General features: G+C 32.8%; 1 protein-coding gene across 1 annotated transcript; it reads right to left on the reverse strand.

Annotated features, from left to right (window-relative positions):
- Positions 1-13,723: 13,723 nt before the first annotated feature.
- On the reverse strand, positions 13,724-16,005 carry LOC145611035 (putative L-ascorbate peroxidase 3). The gene is made up of 5 exons (XM_081666272.1): positions 15,939-16,005; positions 15,000-15,082; positions 14,801-14,880; positions 14,593-14,695; positions 13,724-13,816 (listed from the first exon to the last, which is right to left on the reverse strand). The coding sequence occupies exons 1-5, from the start codon at positions 16,003-16,005 to the stop codon at positions 13,724-13,726; spliced, it is 426 nt and encodes a 141-aa protein (XP_081522398.1).
- Between the last annotated feature and the right edge of the window lie 4,241 nt (positions 16,006-20,246).

Below are 20,246 nucleotides of genomic sequence, written 5' to 3' on the forward strand. Positions count from 1 at the left end.
GCATTGCATGTTACTTTGATGTTACATCGCTCAACAATAAAACACTAAATACTTTGACATTATTTTGCATATCATAAACGTAGAAAATAAAATATATTAAACTTACTGCCTTTCCATTCCTTCATGGTTAATTGCAAAGCTTGCACTTTAGACAACGAGGGAATGAATTTGACCTTTACTAATGTGTTTGTATGTTCGTTGTTTTGTGTTCTCAATTGCAAATCATGGAGTAGTTTATATAGATAAATTTGGATCTCTTTAAATAATTAATTATTGTGACCTTAGATTAATTGGTCAAATTTTTAAAATCATATTTTCTGATCCAAAGTTTGTACATTATTATAATTTTAAAGAGTATCTAGTTGAAACTAACATACACCGGAACGAAGTTTCGGTCCTAGATTTACTATTATTAAGATCAACAAATTTTTCCTAACCTCTAAGGCTATGAGTAATATTTTCTCGGTCATTTATCATTATATTAAAAATAAATACCCATTTTGACCTTTAATTTTGAACTATTCTTATGAGCCTTTTTGAACAAAATGTTAGTAAATTTGTAATAATTAATATAAAAAAAATGTGAGTATATGTTAGGATCATCGATCTCAATGTAGCGGAGAATATAACACACAACACCGCTGTAGTAGTCTACTAGTCTTTCATCTTCATTCTTAGGGATGTTTTTAGCGGTCATTAAAGCGGATTGGTATCAAAGGTCGGATTATTAAAAACTAATCAAAAAGTGGGATTATTCTAGGCAGATGAGGCAAAGATCGGATTATTCCGGGCAATTTTTCTTTCAAGAAAACCTTCAATTCAATTGAAACATGAACCCATAAAACCCCTAATTCTAATATTTACCCCAATTAGAGTGGAATTTGGTGAAATCTGGTGAAGGAAATGCGAATTGAAGTTAGGAGAGCTATTTTAAAGAGAAAAATCGAGGGAATTTTTCAACCAAAATGGTCAAAATAGCGGTTAGCAGCCGTTAGGTGGGGTCTACAGACGGAAAACCCACCAAAATTTTGAAAAGGTGGTAATTTGAGTAATTACTTAATTTAAGGGGTGTTAATTTAAAGAAAAAAAGTTATAAACATGTGGTTATTTTGAAAATGGATACATTTTTGGGTGGTAATTCATTAAAATAATACTTTGAATAGTTGACTAAAGTCTCTTTCTTTTTTAAATGGATATCACTGCTTCGAAATGTTGAAATTGGCAGGCCGACAATTTCAGCCTTCATTAAATTTGATACTTAATTTTTGGCTAGTTTAAGGTTGACATGTTAATATTGTCAGTTGCGTATTAGTAGCAGTAATCATATATTAGCATGCAATAGTATTATACAGTAGTACGTAGTGGTCATAAATAAACTAATAACTACATTAATAATGTATTGCCAATTGCCATTATATATATATGCACATTTTGTAAAAAACTACTTTATAAAACACTTTTTTTTGCGAGAAACTACCTAATAAAAAAAATGTTGTAAGAAACTACCTTATAAAAGGGTAAATGTTGTAAGAGACTACCATTAATCGGAAAGTCACCGTTGACTTTCAAATTCCGGCGTTGACCACATCACGTGTCAATCACGTGACTTTTACTTCACCCTTTCCCTCCTTTTTTCTTAATTGGAACGTGACGTGATCAACGCTGGAAAACAAAAGTCAACGATGATTTTTCGACCAAGGGTAGTCTCTTACAACATTTATCCTTTTATAAGGTAGTTTCTTACAACATTTTTTTTATTAGGTAGTTTCTCGCAAAAAAAGTGCTTTATAAGGTAGTTTTTCACAAAATGTCCTATATATACAAAACTCATAAATCTTATTGTCGGGTTTCTTTGTAGTCGGTTTGGTATCGCTGTAGTTTTCTATTTTTCTTTTTTGTTTATCAAAATCATATAATATATATGTTATATAATTATTTTAAAAGTTTTTCAAATCATGATAATTTTGAAAATTGACAATAGAAAAGCGAAAACACTAGAAAAGCAATTTAATTGACTTAAATAAAATAAAAGGTAAGTGGCGTAGTTGGAGTATTAAAGTGAGTACATTATTATAATTTTAAAGAGTATCTAGTTGAAATTAACATACACCGGAACGAAGTTTCGGTCCTAGATTTACTATTATTAACATCAACAAATTTTTCGAAACCTCTAAGGCTATGAGTAATATTTCCTCGCTCATTTATCATTATATTAAAAAAATGTCCATTTTGACCTTTTGAACTATCCTTATAAGCCTTTAATTTGGAACAAAATGTTAATAATTTATGCTAATCAATTAAAAAAAAAATATGAGTATATGTTAGGATCATCGATCTCAATGTAGTGGAGAATATAACACACAACACCCCTGTAGTAGTCTTTCATCTTCATTCTAAATGAACACATATTTTTGTCCAATTTTACTAATAATATTAATAGCTCGACGAGCCAAAATACTACGTTAATATATATTTATTTGACGCAACCCTTAGGATGTTTATAGCATTATTATATTATTCTTAAAGAAAATAGAGATGTAGTTAGAAATAAAGCTTTCTTTCTCTTGTCACTTATAACCGTATTATTTTTACTTGACTAACATTTAAATAAATCGAATGTACATTCGTTATAAAGTTATCCTAAAATGAGCAAAAAATTACCCTAATATGAATAAAAGTTACCTTGACATAAATAAAAGTTACGAGATTTTTATGCTTTATTGAAAAAAGGTACCCAATAAATTGTAAAAGTGACCCTAAATTTGATAAAAGTGACCTCTGATGTATAGTAAATTATTGTACATCAGATGTATACAAAAGTTACTGTTTTTACTTTTCAAAATTTACAAATCCTCGATCCCTTTGTCTATTTTTTTCGTTCCCATTTTCTTTTCGTTGTATCAAAGTGTTGTTCCTATTTTTATTCTTTCTTACTACCCGACTTACATATTTATTGGGGTAACTATATGTGGAATATGGTTTTCATATTATAATTAGGCGTTCAAGTACGGTTCATAAAGGTGACATAGGTATTTTCATACTAAAATTTGAGTTTTACTTTTTTCAAGACAAATAATTAAAACAATGGAATATCACAAATTACCCACCCACATACATTGACTTAAAGATATTGACTTGAGCCTGTTTCTTTTTTAATGGAGATCAATGATCAATACTTCAAAAAGTTGAAATTGGTAGGCCGACAACTTCTGCATTTATTAAAGTTGATACCCAATTTTTGGCTAATTTAAGGTTAACATGTTAATGTTGTCAGTGCCAGTATTAGTATGGTAATCATGCATGGTAGCAATTGTATTATACTCGTAGTACGTCGTAGTGATCATTAATTACATTAATATATGTATTGCCAATTGCCATTTATATATAAAACCTTGTCATAAGTCTTAGGTAAAGTTTTGGGTGAGACGGACTCACGTGAGTCCACTATCATGTTTTTGGTGTTGCGGGTTTCGCGACCGGGTTTAGTTAGCCCGCGCCTTTTTATTGGACTTTTGTTATTGAGCCCGGTATCACGTGAGTCCGATCTCTCACAAAACCTTTTGTAAATCTTATTTTCGGGTTTCTTTAATTTCTAGTGTTAGTACTCATGCATATTATTACTCCAGTTATCATGCTAGCTCTTCCAAATTAGGGGGTTGCAAAGTTGTAGCCCTAGCTACTTGCTCCAGTAATCATGTTAGAATCACAAATATTAAAATAGAAAAAGTAATCATATATCTTGATTAATACTTTCTCAATTTTACATTTTTGATTGATATAATTACATTGAAAAGTTGAATTTGATAAAAATAATTTTTTGTCAGAAACTACCTAATAAAACCTAAATTTTGTGAGAAACTACCTTATAAAAAAATATTCTAAATAACTACCTAATAAAAGGTAAAATGTTGTAACATACTACCTTTGACCAAATTTCCACCATTGACCTACCTCAAGACACCTCCAAAACCATCTTGGGGTTGGTTTTCGAGGTGGTAAGGTTATTACAAGGTGGTTAGAGGATATTTTGAGGTTGTGAGCATATTTTCGTGCTTTGGGATGATGGTGTTTGGGGTTAGAGGGTGGTGGTTTCGAGGGTGGAATGTGGATTCGGTGAGGTTGAGACAATTTCAAGCAGATTATGTTGGTTTTAGGGATGAAAGCGGTGGTTTCGGGGGTGTTTTGAGATTGGTCAACGGTGGAAGTCCGGCAAAGTTATTATTTTACAACACTTTACCTTTGGGTAATAAGTCTTGTATGTGACTAGCCAATAATAGTTTTATTTGTGCATTAATATTCAACCAACATAGATTAAACAGGTTTAGGGCTAATCTAATGATTGTATGTTAGTCAGAAAGCGCACATGAATACGAGAAGAATAAAGTAGAGGCCTATTTTAGGGCGGGATTAATCTCTTTTAGATTGGATTCGTACCCTCATCCCCGAACATCCAGTCTTGGTTCCAGACCTATTGGAGTTAGCGATCTCATGGATCGTTAAGGGGTGTAACCTTCACCCTATGAACGATTTACAAGTTCCTAAAACTTGTTGGCGACTCTTTTTCTGTAGCTTTCTTCCCTTTGGAAGCCACCATACTTAAGTGTATGATCACAGTGGGTTCAAGTTTGGGTTAATGCTTGAATTATTCCCTACAATTTTTTGGCGAATCCACTGAGGAGGATTTCTATTTCACTTCCTGAAATTTATTTTGGCAATGGTTTAGAATGAGTGGATGAGACTCGAAAAATTCTAAGTATTTCATGTGCGTAATTTTGATTGACATTATTCGAATGTGCATAAAAAAGCTTTGCATTGGAAAGACCATCTGTAATGCGTCAAATACATAGGATTTTTACACGTAGTAAATTTGGGTAATATCTTTCACAACTAGAATCGAAATAATACTGCGAAAACTGGAAAATTCTAAGAACACAGAGAGCTGCTGAGACATGTAGGAACTATCGCCGAGAAAACAGAGCCAATACCTTGCGATGGCTCTATCGCCTGGCGACAGGGCCATCTCCTGGCGCCAGGCCCCGTTTTCTCGCGCCGAGTTCTTCCAATACCGAGCCTGAAATCTGCCTTCTTGTTTTGACTAATCTAGTAATGTTTGCTCGATTCTACTTCCTGATTGAGTTTTTCTCTCCTTTTTGAACCCATATGTGTTCTACATATGGCCATAACCCTCTGGGGATTCATGTTCCATATACCCAATCGAACGCTCCTGGCAACGACGGGTACATCCGAGTTTGTGAATCTACCGAACTGTGGAAGCAAGTTTAACTTGCGGGGTCTCATCCATACGCGCCAACCCTTCCAAAGGTAAGGCTTCTGCGCGATGCATACGGACTCATAACCATGGACCCTCTTTGACTAAACCTTATCCTTGAACTTTAGAGAACTAGAGCCATGGTTAGGTTGCAAACTCATTACATCATATTGTGACTACTTGTGCATTATTTGCTTGTGCATAGCTTATATGTGATTAAACTAACCGTTTGTTTTAACTTGTGTTTGTAAATAAGTCTTAATAAACTAACCGATGACTAAAAGACTTTGCTTAATTAATTGATTATTAATTTGACCTTATAAATATGTCTAAAATCGAGTCATAGTTCCTTTGAGTCAACCCGGATTTTTAATCCCGTATACTGCACAAGCGTCAACTTGTTTTGGTCATAGCCGGAGTTATATGAAGAGTTACGAGTCGTACGACCTATGGATCTGTAGCCCCAAGTTGTATCTTTCATTAGGCGTTGGTTTCGTCCCAATCAGAGTCACAGATCAAAAGTTATGACTAAAAAAAAATAAACAGATAATTATTTTAAAAATGGATACATTTTTAGGTGATAATTTCAAAATTTTCCTTAAAGTAATACTTCGAAAAGTTGACTGAGCCTCTTTCTTTTTTAAATGGATATCACTACTTCGAAATGTTGTAATTGGCAGGCCGACAATTTCAGCCTTCATTAAATTTGATACTTAATTTTTGGCTAGTTTAAGGTTAACATGTTAATATTGTCAGTTGCCAGTTTAGTAATCATAGTAGCATGCAATAGTATTATCGTACGTAGTGATCATAACTAAACTATTAATTACATTAATATATGTATTGCCAATTGCCATTTATATATAAAAGTCATAAATCTTATTGTCGAGTTTCTTTCTAGTCGGTTTCGTATTACTGTAGTTTTCTATTTTTCTTATTGGTTTTTCAAAATCAAATGATATATATGTCGTATAATAGCAATTCCCAAGTTGTAGCCCATCTTATTTAACTTTTAGTTGACATAGGCTCATACTTTTGTTTCTTCTACCATTAATCACACTTTTGTTAAGCATGTGATGTATAATTGATCTGCGTTAGTATCATATTAGGAAAAATACACTTTAATAATTTCAAACTTTAAATAATCCCAACTTCTAATTATTCTACAATAATTCCAACTTTTATATGTGTTTTTCTTCAATTACGATTACCGGTAACTTGGAGAAAGGTTTAATTTTTTTTTTGTGAAATAATATAATTGCCACGTGCAGCTTATTTATTGGCTCAAAATTTTTTTAATAAGTTTTTCAAAAAGATGAAAAATAAAACCTGTCAAAAAAAATTGATAATTAAAAAAAAAAAAAAAAAAAAAAAAAAAAAAAAAAAAAAAAAAACAAACCAAGCTTGCCATGACCACCGTCGGTGGCCACGACCTCCCCCCATTTTTGACCCTGATTTCTGTTGTCATACACCCACCACTAGTTTCCGACATCCCAATTAACCTAGCCCCGAAACCGCAAACGTTGAAAGCTTGGGAAAGATTTTGAAGATGGGGAAGGGAGGGGGTCAGTTTTTGAGTTGGGGGAAGGGAGGAATCACCAGTTTCGGTGGTGGGGGAATGGAGGTAATGACGGTTTCGGTGGTTTGGGAAGGGAGGGGGTCCATTTAGGGGGTTTGGTTGGGGAGGGGAATGGTATCGCGGCGACGTATTGAAGGGTAATGGCGGTTTTTGAGGTGGAATTGGCGTTGGGGTGGGGGGGGGGGCGATTGCCGGCGTTAAAGTGGTTAGGCAGCGAAAAAGGCGGCGGGGGATGGGAGAGGGTGGTTCAGGGGTAGGCTGGGAGAAGAGCACCGTTGGTGAGGTGGTTGATCGATGATGGTTTTGATTTTTTTTTTTTTCTTTTTTTTAAAAAACGTTTTTTATTTTTTAAACTAATCACATATGGACACGTGCTTGGTAACCTGGAGTAATGGGTTGTTGACTTTTATTGACCGATTTGGGATTGAAGATAAAAAAACGCAGGTGAAAGTTGAGATTATTGTAGAATAATCGAAAGTTGGATTATTTAAAGTAAATTGGACAAAGTTGGGATTATTAAAGTATATTTTTCCATCATATTATCACCCACTAATTATGCAAAGTTGTAGTTTGTAATAAGAGAGACAAATAATAATATTGAAAAAGAAAATTACCAAATCTGTTGACTTGAGCCTCTTTCTTTTTTTAATCGATATCACGACATTGAAAAGTTGAATTTGATAAACTTAATACTTTTTTCATTTTCTTTAATTCTTAACACTATTTTATAATACGCACTTACGCACTTTGAGAAGTAGATTAAATAAAATGTAGGTGAACAAATTAATCAAACTAACTTATACTCATAAAACCTAATCCTTCCATAATCTTGATGTTAAAATTATATTGATTATTTAGTTCATTTTCTTTCCCTAATCATCCCCCTTAGTTTGCGTATTTAAAAGGTGTACTAAGTAAACGAAAATTGAGAAAGTATATCATAGTTGATATAATTCCATTTTTGGCTAGTCGAAGGATATAACACATTGTGATTCATACAGACGTTAATATCTTAACTACTACTTGCGGTTGGGTGGTGATGGAAGGAGAGTTTGGTTTGTGGTTGTTAGTGGTGAGGAGCAGGGGATTTCTGGTTGTGGAGATGCGTGGATGTTGGTATTTTTGGGATGCCGATAGGTGTTGCGGTGGGAGCGTTGATGATGGGGTTTTTGACTGTTTTTTTATCTACGTTTTTTTTAGGAGTTCAACCAATCATGTGATGACAAGTGTCACTTAAACTAAAATTAAAATAAAAAATTTACCTGTTTAACAGGTTACTGGTCACTTAGCTTATGACCAATCTTAGTGAATGACCCCCAATGTTCGGATTATTTAAAATTAGGATTTTTACTTTTACCACCAAAAAAATCACAAAATTGTTTTTTAATGCCAAAAATTTTAAGAGCTTTATTTTATTGCCAAAAAAAAAAAATTTAAAATTGTTTTTTACCACCTGCCGTCAAAATTCTAACGGAATTTTTTATATTCTTCGATTTTTGTGCCAAACACATCATTTTTAGGGGTTTTGGGGGGGCATTTTTGCCCTTAGGATCCAATTTGAGGTAAAAAAAATAAAAAATGATTGTCAAATTTAACATGTTTAAAAATACTTCGGTTTGCGTGAAACACGCAAAACGAGACATTTTCGATCATCTTTTGTCAATTTTGACTCCAACTTGGACCCATAGGGCCAAAATGCCCCCCGGTCCTACACCTATGAACAACATGATTTGCACACGAAAATCGAAATTTTTTTTAAAACCCTTAAATTTAACGGTTTTCTTGACGGTAGGTGGTAAAAAACAATTAAAGTCAACAATAAACAAAACCAAGCAACATGCCCAAGAACGCGCAAGACCAACTAGAAATCTAGAATACCCGATCAGGCCTGGTGAGCCTTCACGCCCTATAGCTTCTACGAAGGCTTTTGTAAAGTTGTACTGTTGGCCGATTAATTCAAACTTAGTTGGAGTACTTTTAGGAATATTGTTTTTGGTTTTGTACTTGGTCAAAGTGAGTTGTTAGTTGAGACGAACTCTACAAGAGGGGGGGTGAATTGTAGATGAGTTCCTAACTACTATTTTTCGAAATATAAAACAGAACAAAACAGAATAAAACAGGAACTTGTAAAGCACACAGTATTTTACGAGGAAACCTTCTAGTGCCCAACTAGAAGTAAAACTTCGACCCTACCTTAGGGATTTCAAACACAACCACTTTCACTATAATAGGGCAAACACCAAGTTACAACCTATTATAATTAAGTCTATACTCTCAAGTTCCTAAATGAACTCTCTACAGAACAGCACCCTGTTCTACCTTGTCTAAGTCCCACACTTAGACTCTCTCGTACTCCCCAAGTACAAATCTTCCCCTTCTCACCAGAAGCTAACTTTTGAACAAGATTAATAAAATACTCTCTCCCGATTAACCCAAACCAAATACAAGAAATAAACACCTAGTATATGATAGGCAAGCTATGCATGAAACCCGAGACTAATATGACAAGTTTATAAGCTTGGCAAACTTACACAATTTAAGCTCTGTAATTCTTCACGCATAAAACTCACAAAACCTTAACTCATTTCATTCTCTACTATTTATACAAGCAAGACTCGTATAGAAAGTAGGTTTTCAAAAAGATAAATAAGTTAAACTTAACTTATCTTAAAACACGGTTTTAAACAAATCTTTGTGAAGAAAATCTTTTCAGAAAATAAGATAGAAATATTTAGTTAAAAAGCATAATATCTTTTTAACAAACTGATTTTAGGAAATAAGCATTTAGATTAAAATCTTTTTCGATTTCTATCTTTTTATCTTTTCCGACTTTAATTAATTTGCCAAGCTATCTTGTCACGCCTCTAATAAATTCCATGCATATCCTACTTAACATATTTAACAATAAATCTAGAAGATAAAATCTTAACTAAATTATTGTTGTGCTGCGATCTTGATCTGGTAGGTTAACTTGGGCTCCACGCTTTACTAAGTTCCTCCAAAGAACTTAGTCATCCATCTTCAGGTTCCTGTTAGGGAACTTAGTTCCTGTGAGGGAACTCTTCTTCTTATTGTGAATAACTTTCTGGATAAAGAACTTCTACAAGTCTTCATAGCAACAGCTACTTCTTCCATCTCCAAGATCAATTTCACCTAAGCTAGACAAACACTTGAGAAACCTTTATTAGATGAGTTTGCTTCAGTTTAAGTTCCTCATCATCAAAACCTTTATACATCAACATGAGTGTCTTGGTTAAGGAATATTATCTGTTAGTGGAGCATTAGTTATTTAGTCGCGTAACTTATGTTTGTTCAGTTAGTAGGATAATGTGTTTAGTGGGCTTGAAATTAGGAGGTAGTTGTGCTTGACTTTTTGAGCCTATTTAAATCCTTGTAAGTTTGGTCTTTTGTATGAAGAGTATTAATCGAATAGTATGAGTTTCATTTTCTGATTCTTATCTCTTGTCTTTCATTGTTATCTTTTATTGTTCTATCTTATATTTTTCTAAGTATTAGCTTCAACATGTACTAGCTAATATCATCATATTCGTGGCTGGATGAGTCTTGGGCGGTTTAGGCCGTTTTAGTTTCCTTAGTTATCCTGAATTCCAACCTTTATTATATACTAGGGCGGCTAACGTGCACGATGTGCGTGTCATAACTAGCCATATTCAGTAGTTCTTTCGGTTTGGCGTTGTTAGTAGTGTTAATTATTAGGGAAAATGTGTAAACATATATTTTTTAAGGGTATGAATAATGTCCACACGCTATGCTTGTTAAAAAATCAATTAATCTTAATGAGAGTGATTAGTTTAGATTAGTTTTGTGGCTAAACATTTTTTTTTTAAAAAAAAATAATAATATAAAATAAAATAAAACGTACCTTAAACACAAAAAGCTTTGAATTTCACCTCGAATGAATTTGGTTTAATAAGGCCAAATTCGACCATGAAAACCCTAGCTCTAGCATTTTTCATGGTCGAATTTGACCTTAAAAACCATTAATCTGTTTTAAAGCATCACCATAAACGGCTTTAGCCCACCATTAGAAAAGAGGAGAGGAGATGATCATGAGAAAAAATCAGAGATGAGGAGAAGAGAAGGGGGAGAAGATGAGAGGAAGAGAGGAGAGGAGAGGAGAGAGAAAGAGAAGATGAGAGGAATAAGCAGAAGAGAGGCGGAGGAGAAATAAATGTGAAATGAAAGAGGGAGGGGGAGGGGCACCGTTTTATTTAGGGTTTTAAGGTTTTTTTTAACTAAATTCCGTCAGAAAGGGGGTTAAATTCCGTCGGAAACGTCCGACAGAATTAATTTCGGTCGAAAATTTTCGACAGATTTAGTTTCGATGGAAATAAAATCCGTTGGAAATTTTTTGATGGAAATAAAATCCGTCGGAAATTTTGTACTTTCCGACGGATTTTCGTGTCCGTCAAAACGGTTCCGTCGAAAATGACCTGTTTTCTAGTAATGAGAGTATCTAAACGTAATAAAATATAAATTCTATTGGATTCTACTAGTTGAGAGAAGTGAATTACATATTGTAAAAGATTTTTAAATAAGGAAATTGAGCAAATATTTAAAAATGACCGAAAATGAAAATTGAAGCAAGTATTCAATATATGAGAGAGTATAAACTGTGTGCTCGTTATTTTTTGTACGGAATATTGCTTTTATAAAATTAACTTAAAAGAGTATAGAACACAAATCAAAAAACGAAACGATATTAGTCACTGAGCTAGCGAGTGTTACTCTACAATAAAACATTAGTAGCGGCCTAAGTAGAATAATGATTTAATAATATGAGCATCTTGACCTCAAGTTTTCAACCACCATGATATGTGTCTCATATATTCAAATTAACTATTTTGTAATACTTCAACCATTTCGTAATAATCGTAATAGTACATGATAATATAAAGTATAGTTAGTCAAGAATTTTTAAGAAAATTATAGGGCTCAAAAACAGAATTTAATAATACAAAGTAGTGTTGCATGCCGTTATTATAAACGGATAAAAATATTATCACAATTATTATAAAATAGAAGGGATATTTAATGAGTTCAATTATAATCATTAAGCTACTTTAAAATTTCAGCATTTTATAGTACCATTTAAGGTGCTTAAAATGTGTACCAAAGCCGTCTAAGTATTATATTGTCTCAAACTCTCATATCAAGTAAACCTTTTATTAACAACAATAAAAACAACTATAAATCAATTTTGTGATAAGACACACATCACGCTGGCTTTTGTTATTTTTGTAGAATTTTCTCTTATCTCTTCCGCTTGACGTCTCCAACAAGAAAATTTGTTCCTTAATCGTGATCATATGAAGATGAAATGATGAATAGGTTAGGACTACACCAATCAACAATTAGTGGTTCGTGGAGGCGGATGTACCATGCGCAGAGTGCATCCGTTCCAAAAAAAAAGCGGAAAGAACATTGTATAGAGATGTAATGAACATTTAGCTAAAATGAAAAGAACATTTAGTTATAGCAAAAAGAACATATTATAGAATTGTAAAGATTAAAGAAATAAACATAACACTATCTTATAAAGTACATCATCTTCAGCCTTTGTCACATTATTCTCAAATTCAACATCTATCCAGATTCATCAATTTTCAAAAAGTAAAATAAACAATGAATTTTATGATTACAAAATATTCTAAATCAAATAGTAACACAATTAAAGAAAAAAAATACAAAATTTTATTCAAAATTACCTTATCTTTGATTAACAAATCCACATATTCACCTTCATTAAAAATACTCCATTAACAAAACAATGATCATAAGCACCACGAAACTCGATCTAAATGCACAACCATCGTAGAAGAATTTCTTTTTCTCTATAAATTTTCTATTTCTCTATAAATTTCAATTTCTCTCTAAGATTTTTATCCCTCTCTCTAAAAAATTCAAACAAGTGAAATCAAATATGAAGAAATATATAAATTTCTATTGAGATTGGGAGATAATTACCAAAACTCTTCAATTATGGAACAAATAATTCTCTTAAAGATTGAAAAGCTATATTCTTTAAAAAATAATACTTTGTATTATGTTCTTTCTTTCTTTCTGTTTGTTTGTTTTTTTTTTTTTTGTTTTTTGTTGAATAAAAATAATATTCATTACATTATATTATCATGCTCTTTATTAATATTACGGATGTTCTTTAGATATATACAAAGAACATAAAGATGGATGTTTTTTTTACAAAATAGTTATATGTTCTTTACAAAACAAATATATGTTCATTACAAAACAAGCAATCATATATGATATTCTTTATAAAATAACTATATGTTCTTTACAAAACAACTATATGTTCTTTACTGAACAACTATATATTCATTCCGCTTTTTTTTTTAAAGAGAATCGGGTGCACGGAGCAAGGTGCATCCGTCTCCATGATAAAAATTTCAACCAATAAATTACGCGCAATTAAGAAAAATCAAAATCTCAAACACGTACACTTTGTAACATATTAGAAATCATAATTAACAATTCATTAGTAGTACACCATAAAACATGCTAACATTTATACGTACGTCGTATAAAATTGTAGCTATACAGAATTCTAGTACAACTAAGGAATTTTTCAAACTTGAAATCTCAAATACAACATCAACACAATTAATTAATAAGGATACAATTCATACAAACAAACCGCATAAAATAGTACAGAATTCTAGTACAACTCAAGGGAATTATTAAACTTGAAATCTCAAATACAACATCAACACAATAAATTAAGAATGCAATTCAATAATTCATACGAACAAGCCATAGTACTGCATATAGGAACACCAATAATACATAGCAGTCAAGCTTAATAGGTTGCCATGCATATGTATATATGCACTGATTCAAGCTTTAACACAATGGCAGGGTGGGTGAAACCCGAGCTCCGACATCTTCTTGTGTGATTCAGCATAGTGAGCGAAGAAAAGTTGTTCATCCTGCCATTGTTAAACAAAAATAATCTGGATTAGTTCATTTTGACAAATTACCAAATATCATACTATATTGATCAACTAGCTTCACGTTAAATTTACTAAGATCCATGAACTCACAATTATTATCTATACAATTAGGTCTTATTCTATTGGCCTTGATTCAGTTCAGCTCGGTTCACAACTTTTTTTTTTAATTTTTTTTATTTTTATTTTTAGGAAATTTTGACAATTACCACCTTCTGTTATGTCCATTTTAGCAATTACCACCTTCTATTTTTTTTTTTTAGAAATTTATTACCACCTTCTATTTTCGAAATTTTCAAAAACATAAAAAGTTATCACCTTCTTGTCTCCCAATTATCACATGACGTCATTTTGGGCTCATTCTTTCCCTTTCCTCCCTATTTCCCACACATTTTTGGTTCCTAACTCGATTTTCATCCCCCCTTTCACTTTTTATCCCCCAAACAATCAAAATTGACGAACAATTATTGGTGGTTTGGGGGAAAAAAGTGAAAGGGGAGATGAGAATCCAAATAGGAATGAGAAATGTAAAAAAAAATAGGGAGGGAAGGGAAAGAATGGGCCCAAAATGATGCCACGTGGTAGTTGGGGGGCAAGAAGGTGGTAACTTTTGATGTTTTTGAAAATAGAAGGTGGTAATTTTTTTAAAAAAAAATAAAAGGTGGTAATTGCTAAAATGGACATAACAGAAGGTAGTAATTGTCAAAATTTCGTTATTTTTACAGGATGAACAACTTTTAATGAGAATGTATTACCTTGGCATACAGTTGGACATATTTACTAAAAGCAGGGTCCTTGACGAGAACTTTGTCAGTGGGAAATTGCACCACTCCAAGTTTGCCTTCCTTCCTTAAGTTTCTGATCGTTTAATAGTAAAAATCATTTGAGTATAACTTAAATTAAGCAAACAAAATATTGATGTAATTGGAACTAATTCTTGTAACATAATACGAATAATCTTACACATAATAGGAATTGTCAAATTTGAGAGGGTTCTCCGTGAAAGGACCATCAAAGCCAGATTTTTTTTTGTTTGCTCGACCCTGTAAGTTAAATTTATACAAAACAAGGTTTAAATTTGCCTGAACCAGTAATCGTAAGTTAAATGTTCTGTTCATCGATCTCATTTTTAACTATATGTACGTCGACATTATTTGCGTACCAGTGTGTGAGCTCCCGATAAGACCACGATATCTCTATCGTTCAAACCCATACGATAAAATATATCTCTCAGATGTTTGGCATCTGAAAAAAATAATTCCAAATTATATCAATTGCACTGGCATACCGTAGTCATAGCAATGTGATGGATGAACTTAAGAGTGTTGAAGCTAACACTCAGAAAGAGAAAACAATAATATGAAGCAACACATACTCACACACTGTTATTAATATCACACACTCTCTAATTCTCACGTACATATGGTTGAATATATAGCTAGAAAGGATAACAATAAGACCTTAAAAATAGGACCCATTAAACCCATGATCTATCATGATCAATAAATCAAGGGCCACTAATACAATCCCACTAACAAACTCTACTAACTGAAATCACGTACTTTGACCCACAAATAATTCTAATAAGAAGATAAATATTAAAATCAACTAATCCTAAAACTTAGCCACTAAGTGTGCCATACATTGACTAACAAACTAACGTTTGAATCAATATCCCAACAAAGAGGAGGAGGAAAAAAAAAAAAAAAAAAAAAAAAAAGTGACCTCTTAACCTATAACAAGTCTACTGGAGCACATTTTATATAGGAATTGAACTATCCTTAGCTTGTCATATACTACCTCCGTTTTTATTTAGTTGACATGTTTTGACTTTAGCACCATTCACACACCTCCCTTTGACCGTGTTTTGTGCTTTATACGTAATAAAAATATAATCATGTAAGATCTTGTTAGATTCTTCACATTATATACTTTCAAAATATCAACTTTTCATAATTTTTGTTAATCAATAATTAAAGATATTAATTATTGCATAAGTGTATTGACAAACGTGACTAAAGAAACGTGTCAACTAAAAAGCAACGGAGGAAGTAGATTATAGAGTATAGTGTTATTAAAATAAGGGTGAGGCATAGCACACCTGCCACAAGTGTATTCACTTTAAGGTCAAGGGGATTCCACCTCAAAACCTTATAAAGTAGATACATATCAATGTTTACTCTTACTTTATACACTTGATTAATGTGGGACAATATTTCCACTCACATGTAAGTTTGTTCATACGCTCAACATATAATCTCATGATACACCCCAGATTATATATATAGTCCAAATATTTATACACAAGCTTATATTTGTTTTTTTTTTCTTTTTTTTTTTTGTATCTTCTATTTATATTAACCATCAAGGTGATTGAATCTATTGAATCACCATCTATTGGTAAGACCTTGATTATTAGCCACATTTATAATGGCTCACAAATTTTATAATGGTTGGTAAGATCTTCTATTTATACACAGGATTGGTTCAAGAAAGCAAGGGACATCAGGTGTGTTAACCACATTTATAATGGCTCACAAGTTTTAGATTATTAGCCGATGGGTTAAGATTTCAACCCATAACCCATCGACTAGACCAACCTGCCTAATTAGCCTTAAATCGACGTTGGTCTGGGCTTAATCCGGACCAACGTCCATAAAGTTGAACAAATTTAATGAGCTTACCCGATGGAAAGGGTGCAAAAGCTTTAGCACGCCCTGCTTTTATGACATCCAAATTATCAGAAATAACCACGGAACCATCAGCAGCAATTCCCCAATAAAGTTTCACTCTTTGATTTGTCCCCTGTTCACAAACACATCAAACAATTTCAGCCAATTTTCCCTTTACAAAATACAATTTTTATTACCTGAGCATTTTTTACAAAATACAATTAATATACTTATTTATAAGAACAATTTAATTACCTGAGCAGCAAAGACAGTGCCAGCAGTTTGATCAAATATGACAAACCCAAAGCAACCTTCAAGATCCTTAAGGACTTGATCAGCCGGGTATGGGCCATGGTCTCGGAGGGTCCGATAAGCTTCAATGACAAACATGGCTTCATTGGTAGCTCTTCCTAAACCATATTGCTTATTTAAGGCGTTCAAATTATGCAAACTCCCCAAGAATATGCAATACATGTTGTCCATCCCACTAAACAACCTACAAAAAGAGAAATAAAATGAAGTTTTTGAAGAAAATCGACCAATTAATACATTTTGTAAGAAGAAAGGATGCAAATAGAAAATTCAGTATAATTTGTAGATCCAAATAATACAATGTACATTAAAATACAATAAAATGTTTTTTTGGGATTATTCTTCCAAAATTGATGAAAGTTTAGATTATTTTTTTCTAATTTTTCCTATTAATAGAGAACATGATAATAGTAAAGAACATTATTCATATAGTAAATATACATTTGGTACAAATGTTCATGTAAGTATATGAAAAAGAATATTTTACTGTCTCGACCACCAATAAAATCCCTTCCAATTTCGGCCACTAGCCAAAGCCCAAAAACCACCAGTTGCTGCTATTACCCGCCCCCCTACGCCATTGATTCCCCTCCTTTCTGCCGGTTTCCCTTCCCTAAGCGCTGGTGTTGCGATCCCCCAACCTCCCTCCTTATCTCTCTATCCCGTTTTCCGGCAACCTCTCCTTCCCTTGAAATCTCTTTCTCCACTCGAAAACCCCTTAAAACCACCTCCCCTACTCTCAAAAATCACAAAAAAAACCCATCCCCCACCATCGAAAACACTAGCCGTTAGGGTTTTGAGGTGGTGGGAGGAGCAATTTGGGATTTTTGGCAGTGGGGAGGGGTTTCATTGGTGGTTATGTGGGGGTATAGGAGAGGGTTTTGGGGAGGGGGGAAAACATTGATCAGGCGGTCCTATGTGGCAGGGGGAGATGCGGCGGTTCTGTGTGGGAGGGGAGACACGACGTCGTACGGCTGATGGGGGAAGGGGCAGCGAAGGCGGCATACGACTGGTGAGGGAAGAGGAGGCTGCTGATTTTTTTTTTCTTTGGTTTTTTGTATTTTTTTTTATTTTTTTTAAAGTTTTTGACCAATCACGACTTGACACGTGTCAAGTGACCTGATATAATAGGTCATTGACTTTCGTTGACCGGTTTGAGATTGAAGAAAAAGAGGAACCCTCAAAGTTTGGATTATTATGGAATATTCTAAAGTTGGGATTATTATTTCTAATTTTTCCTTATTATTAGTATTACAAATATTATTTAAATTTAAAATATAATATATATATATATATATATATATATATATATATATATATATATATATTAACTGGATGTTCTTTATAAAAAAAACATCTCAAGCAATACACAAAAATAAAATCACAACTAATGAAAAAGGATATCATATCTTTAAATTGTAATAAAGTAAATATCCCAACATTATAGTGTCATAATCACGTGATAATAACAATTACAATAATTTCATTAAAATTAATTGAAATGAAGGAAATTACATGTAAAACCCTTACTTTAGGAGTAAGGTAAAACCATGTAACACTACAGAAAGCGTAAAGGGATAAATAACACAATATGCCTTGTGTAAGAGACCTTGGTTCGTATCATAAATAATCGGTCCGATGATTGTGACCAAAAAATCAAAGGACATTCAATACAAATGAGTACGAATGTATAGTAGTGAAGTGATGGTAGTTGTGAACATCTTAACCATCAGTGTCGTCATTAAGAGTAAAGACACTTTTGAATTGTACTTTCACATTTGCAGTTTGGTTATAATCATATTTGGTTGACGAATTGAAGAAGGCTTCTCTTTCAATAAACTTAGAATAGCCAGATGAATCCTTTTTGGTATGGTACCAGTCAAGAGCAGCTACAAGAGAAAACAACTAAAATTAATAACTTTAAAATCCAAAGTACATCGTACTCCTAATTTGCAATTATTTAACAGATGTGAAATCATCAACGTTCGTTATAGGTACCTCATGATGATAAGAGCAATTATTTATTGTCTAATTAGTAGCCTATAAATTGTTGAACTTTATATTGAGTGAAATATACAATTACCATTCTTATTTTATTTTTAATAAAGGTCTTTTTTTAATTCACAATTAAAAAGGCCAGGGAAAGAGAAAGGCTCTCATCATGATACCTGGCATGGAATAAGAGTACGATCCACTACTTTTATTTTTCAAACTTAATTGAAAATTAACCAACATGCTCCTTCCATTGGAAAGCTTGTTGATGTCCACAAGAATAAGATACAGCGAAACATGGGAGTTAGCTCCCTCAGAATGTCCATTAAGATATAAACGCAATTTCCTAAAAAGTGAAAAAATAGGGTAATTAGTGCATGTAAAAAAATATATAAAATCGAGGAATCATGAATTTGTTCTAAAAAAATAAAAATAGGTACGCACCAGGTGTAAGTAGTGCCATCTAATGTAGTGGTGAAGGTAGTAGAATCATAATAATCACTGGGGATATCAAATTTAATACCAATTTCAAATACATTGTTGGAAATGGAATTGACTAACGACATCTTGGAGTAACTAGGCTCAGCACTAGTAATAAAAACCTCGGCTCCAAAGGTACAAGTGTTATCAACAAGAAATCCATTGTCTTCATTTTTAAAATGAACGAGCTCAATAGCCTGTGCAATTCCCCACTCTTTTCCTCGGACATCAAAATGCTTTTCTCCCAAATCTGTATTTAATATATACTACGATCGAGTATTAATATAAAATCGAGGGAATAACATAATGGAATTACCAACTAAATAAAAGCTTACCTTCAATGACAAGATACTCATCTGAATTTTGCTCCAATATGAAAAATTTCATCGAAGCATTAGCTTCTTTGTTTCGACCGGCGTTCTTCTGCCTCTTCAAGTACAAAGACACATAATTACTCCCTTGCCGTGCCTTATTTCCGTCAGGATAGATGCACATACTCCTGCATTACAAACAATATAATAATAATCATTGAACAAATCAAAGCTAGCTTAGCTAATAAATTACGAGTATTATACCATTGAACAAATCAAAGCTAGCTAATAAATGAGAAAATAAACTAACATTACGAGTATTATACCATTTCTCTTCGCCGACTGTAAAATCAGGTGTCTCGAAATATTTCAGGTTGGCTATTTCCATTGATTCTACAAGCTGTTTATAGTTGTCGATTTGAAAGATGAAGTGGCAAGGCCTTCGTGTTCTGAATGTCCTAACTGGTTTACTTGGATCGGTGAATTCGAAACTGTAGTTTCCTGCATTGCATGTTACTTTGATGTTACATCGCTCAACAATAAAACACTAAATACTTTGACATTATTTTGCATATCATAAACGTAGAAAATAAAATATATTAAACTTACTGCCTTTCCATTCCTTCATGGTTAATTGCAAAG

The sequence above is a fragment of the Chenopodium album genome, chromosome 24, assembly GCF_948465745.1.
Source record: "Chenopodium album chromosome 24, dcCheAlbu1.1, whole genome shotgun sequence".
Taxonomy (NCBI): domain Eukaryota; kingdom Viridiplantae; phylum Streptophyta; class Magnoliopsida; order Caryophyllales; family Amaranthaceae; genus Chenopodium; species Chenopodium album.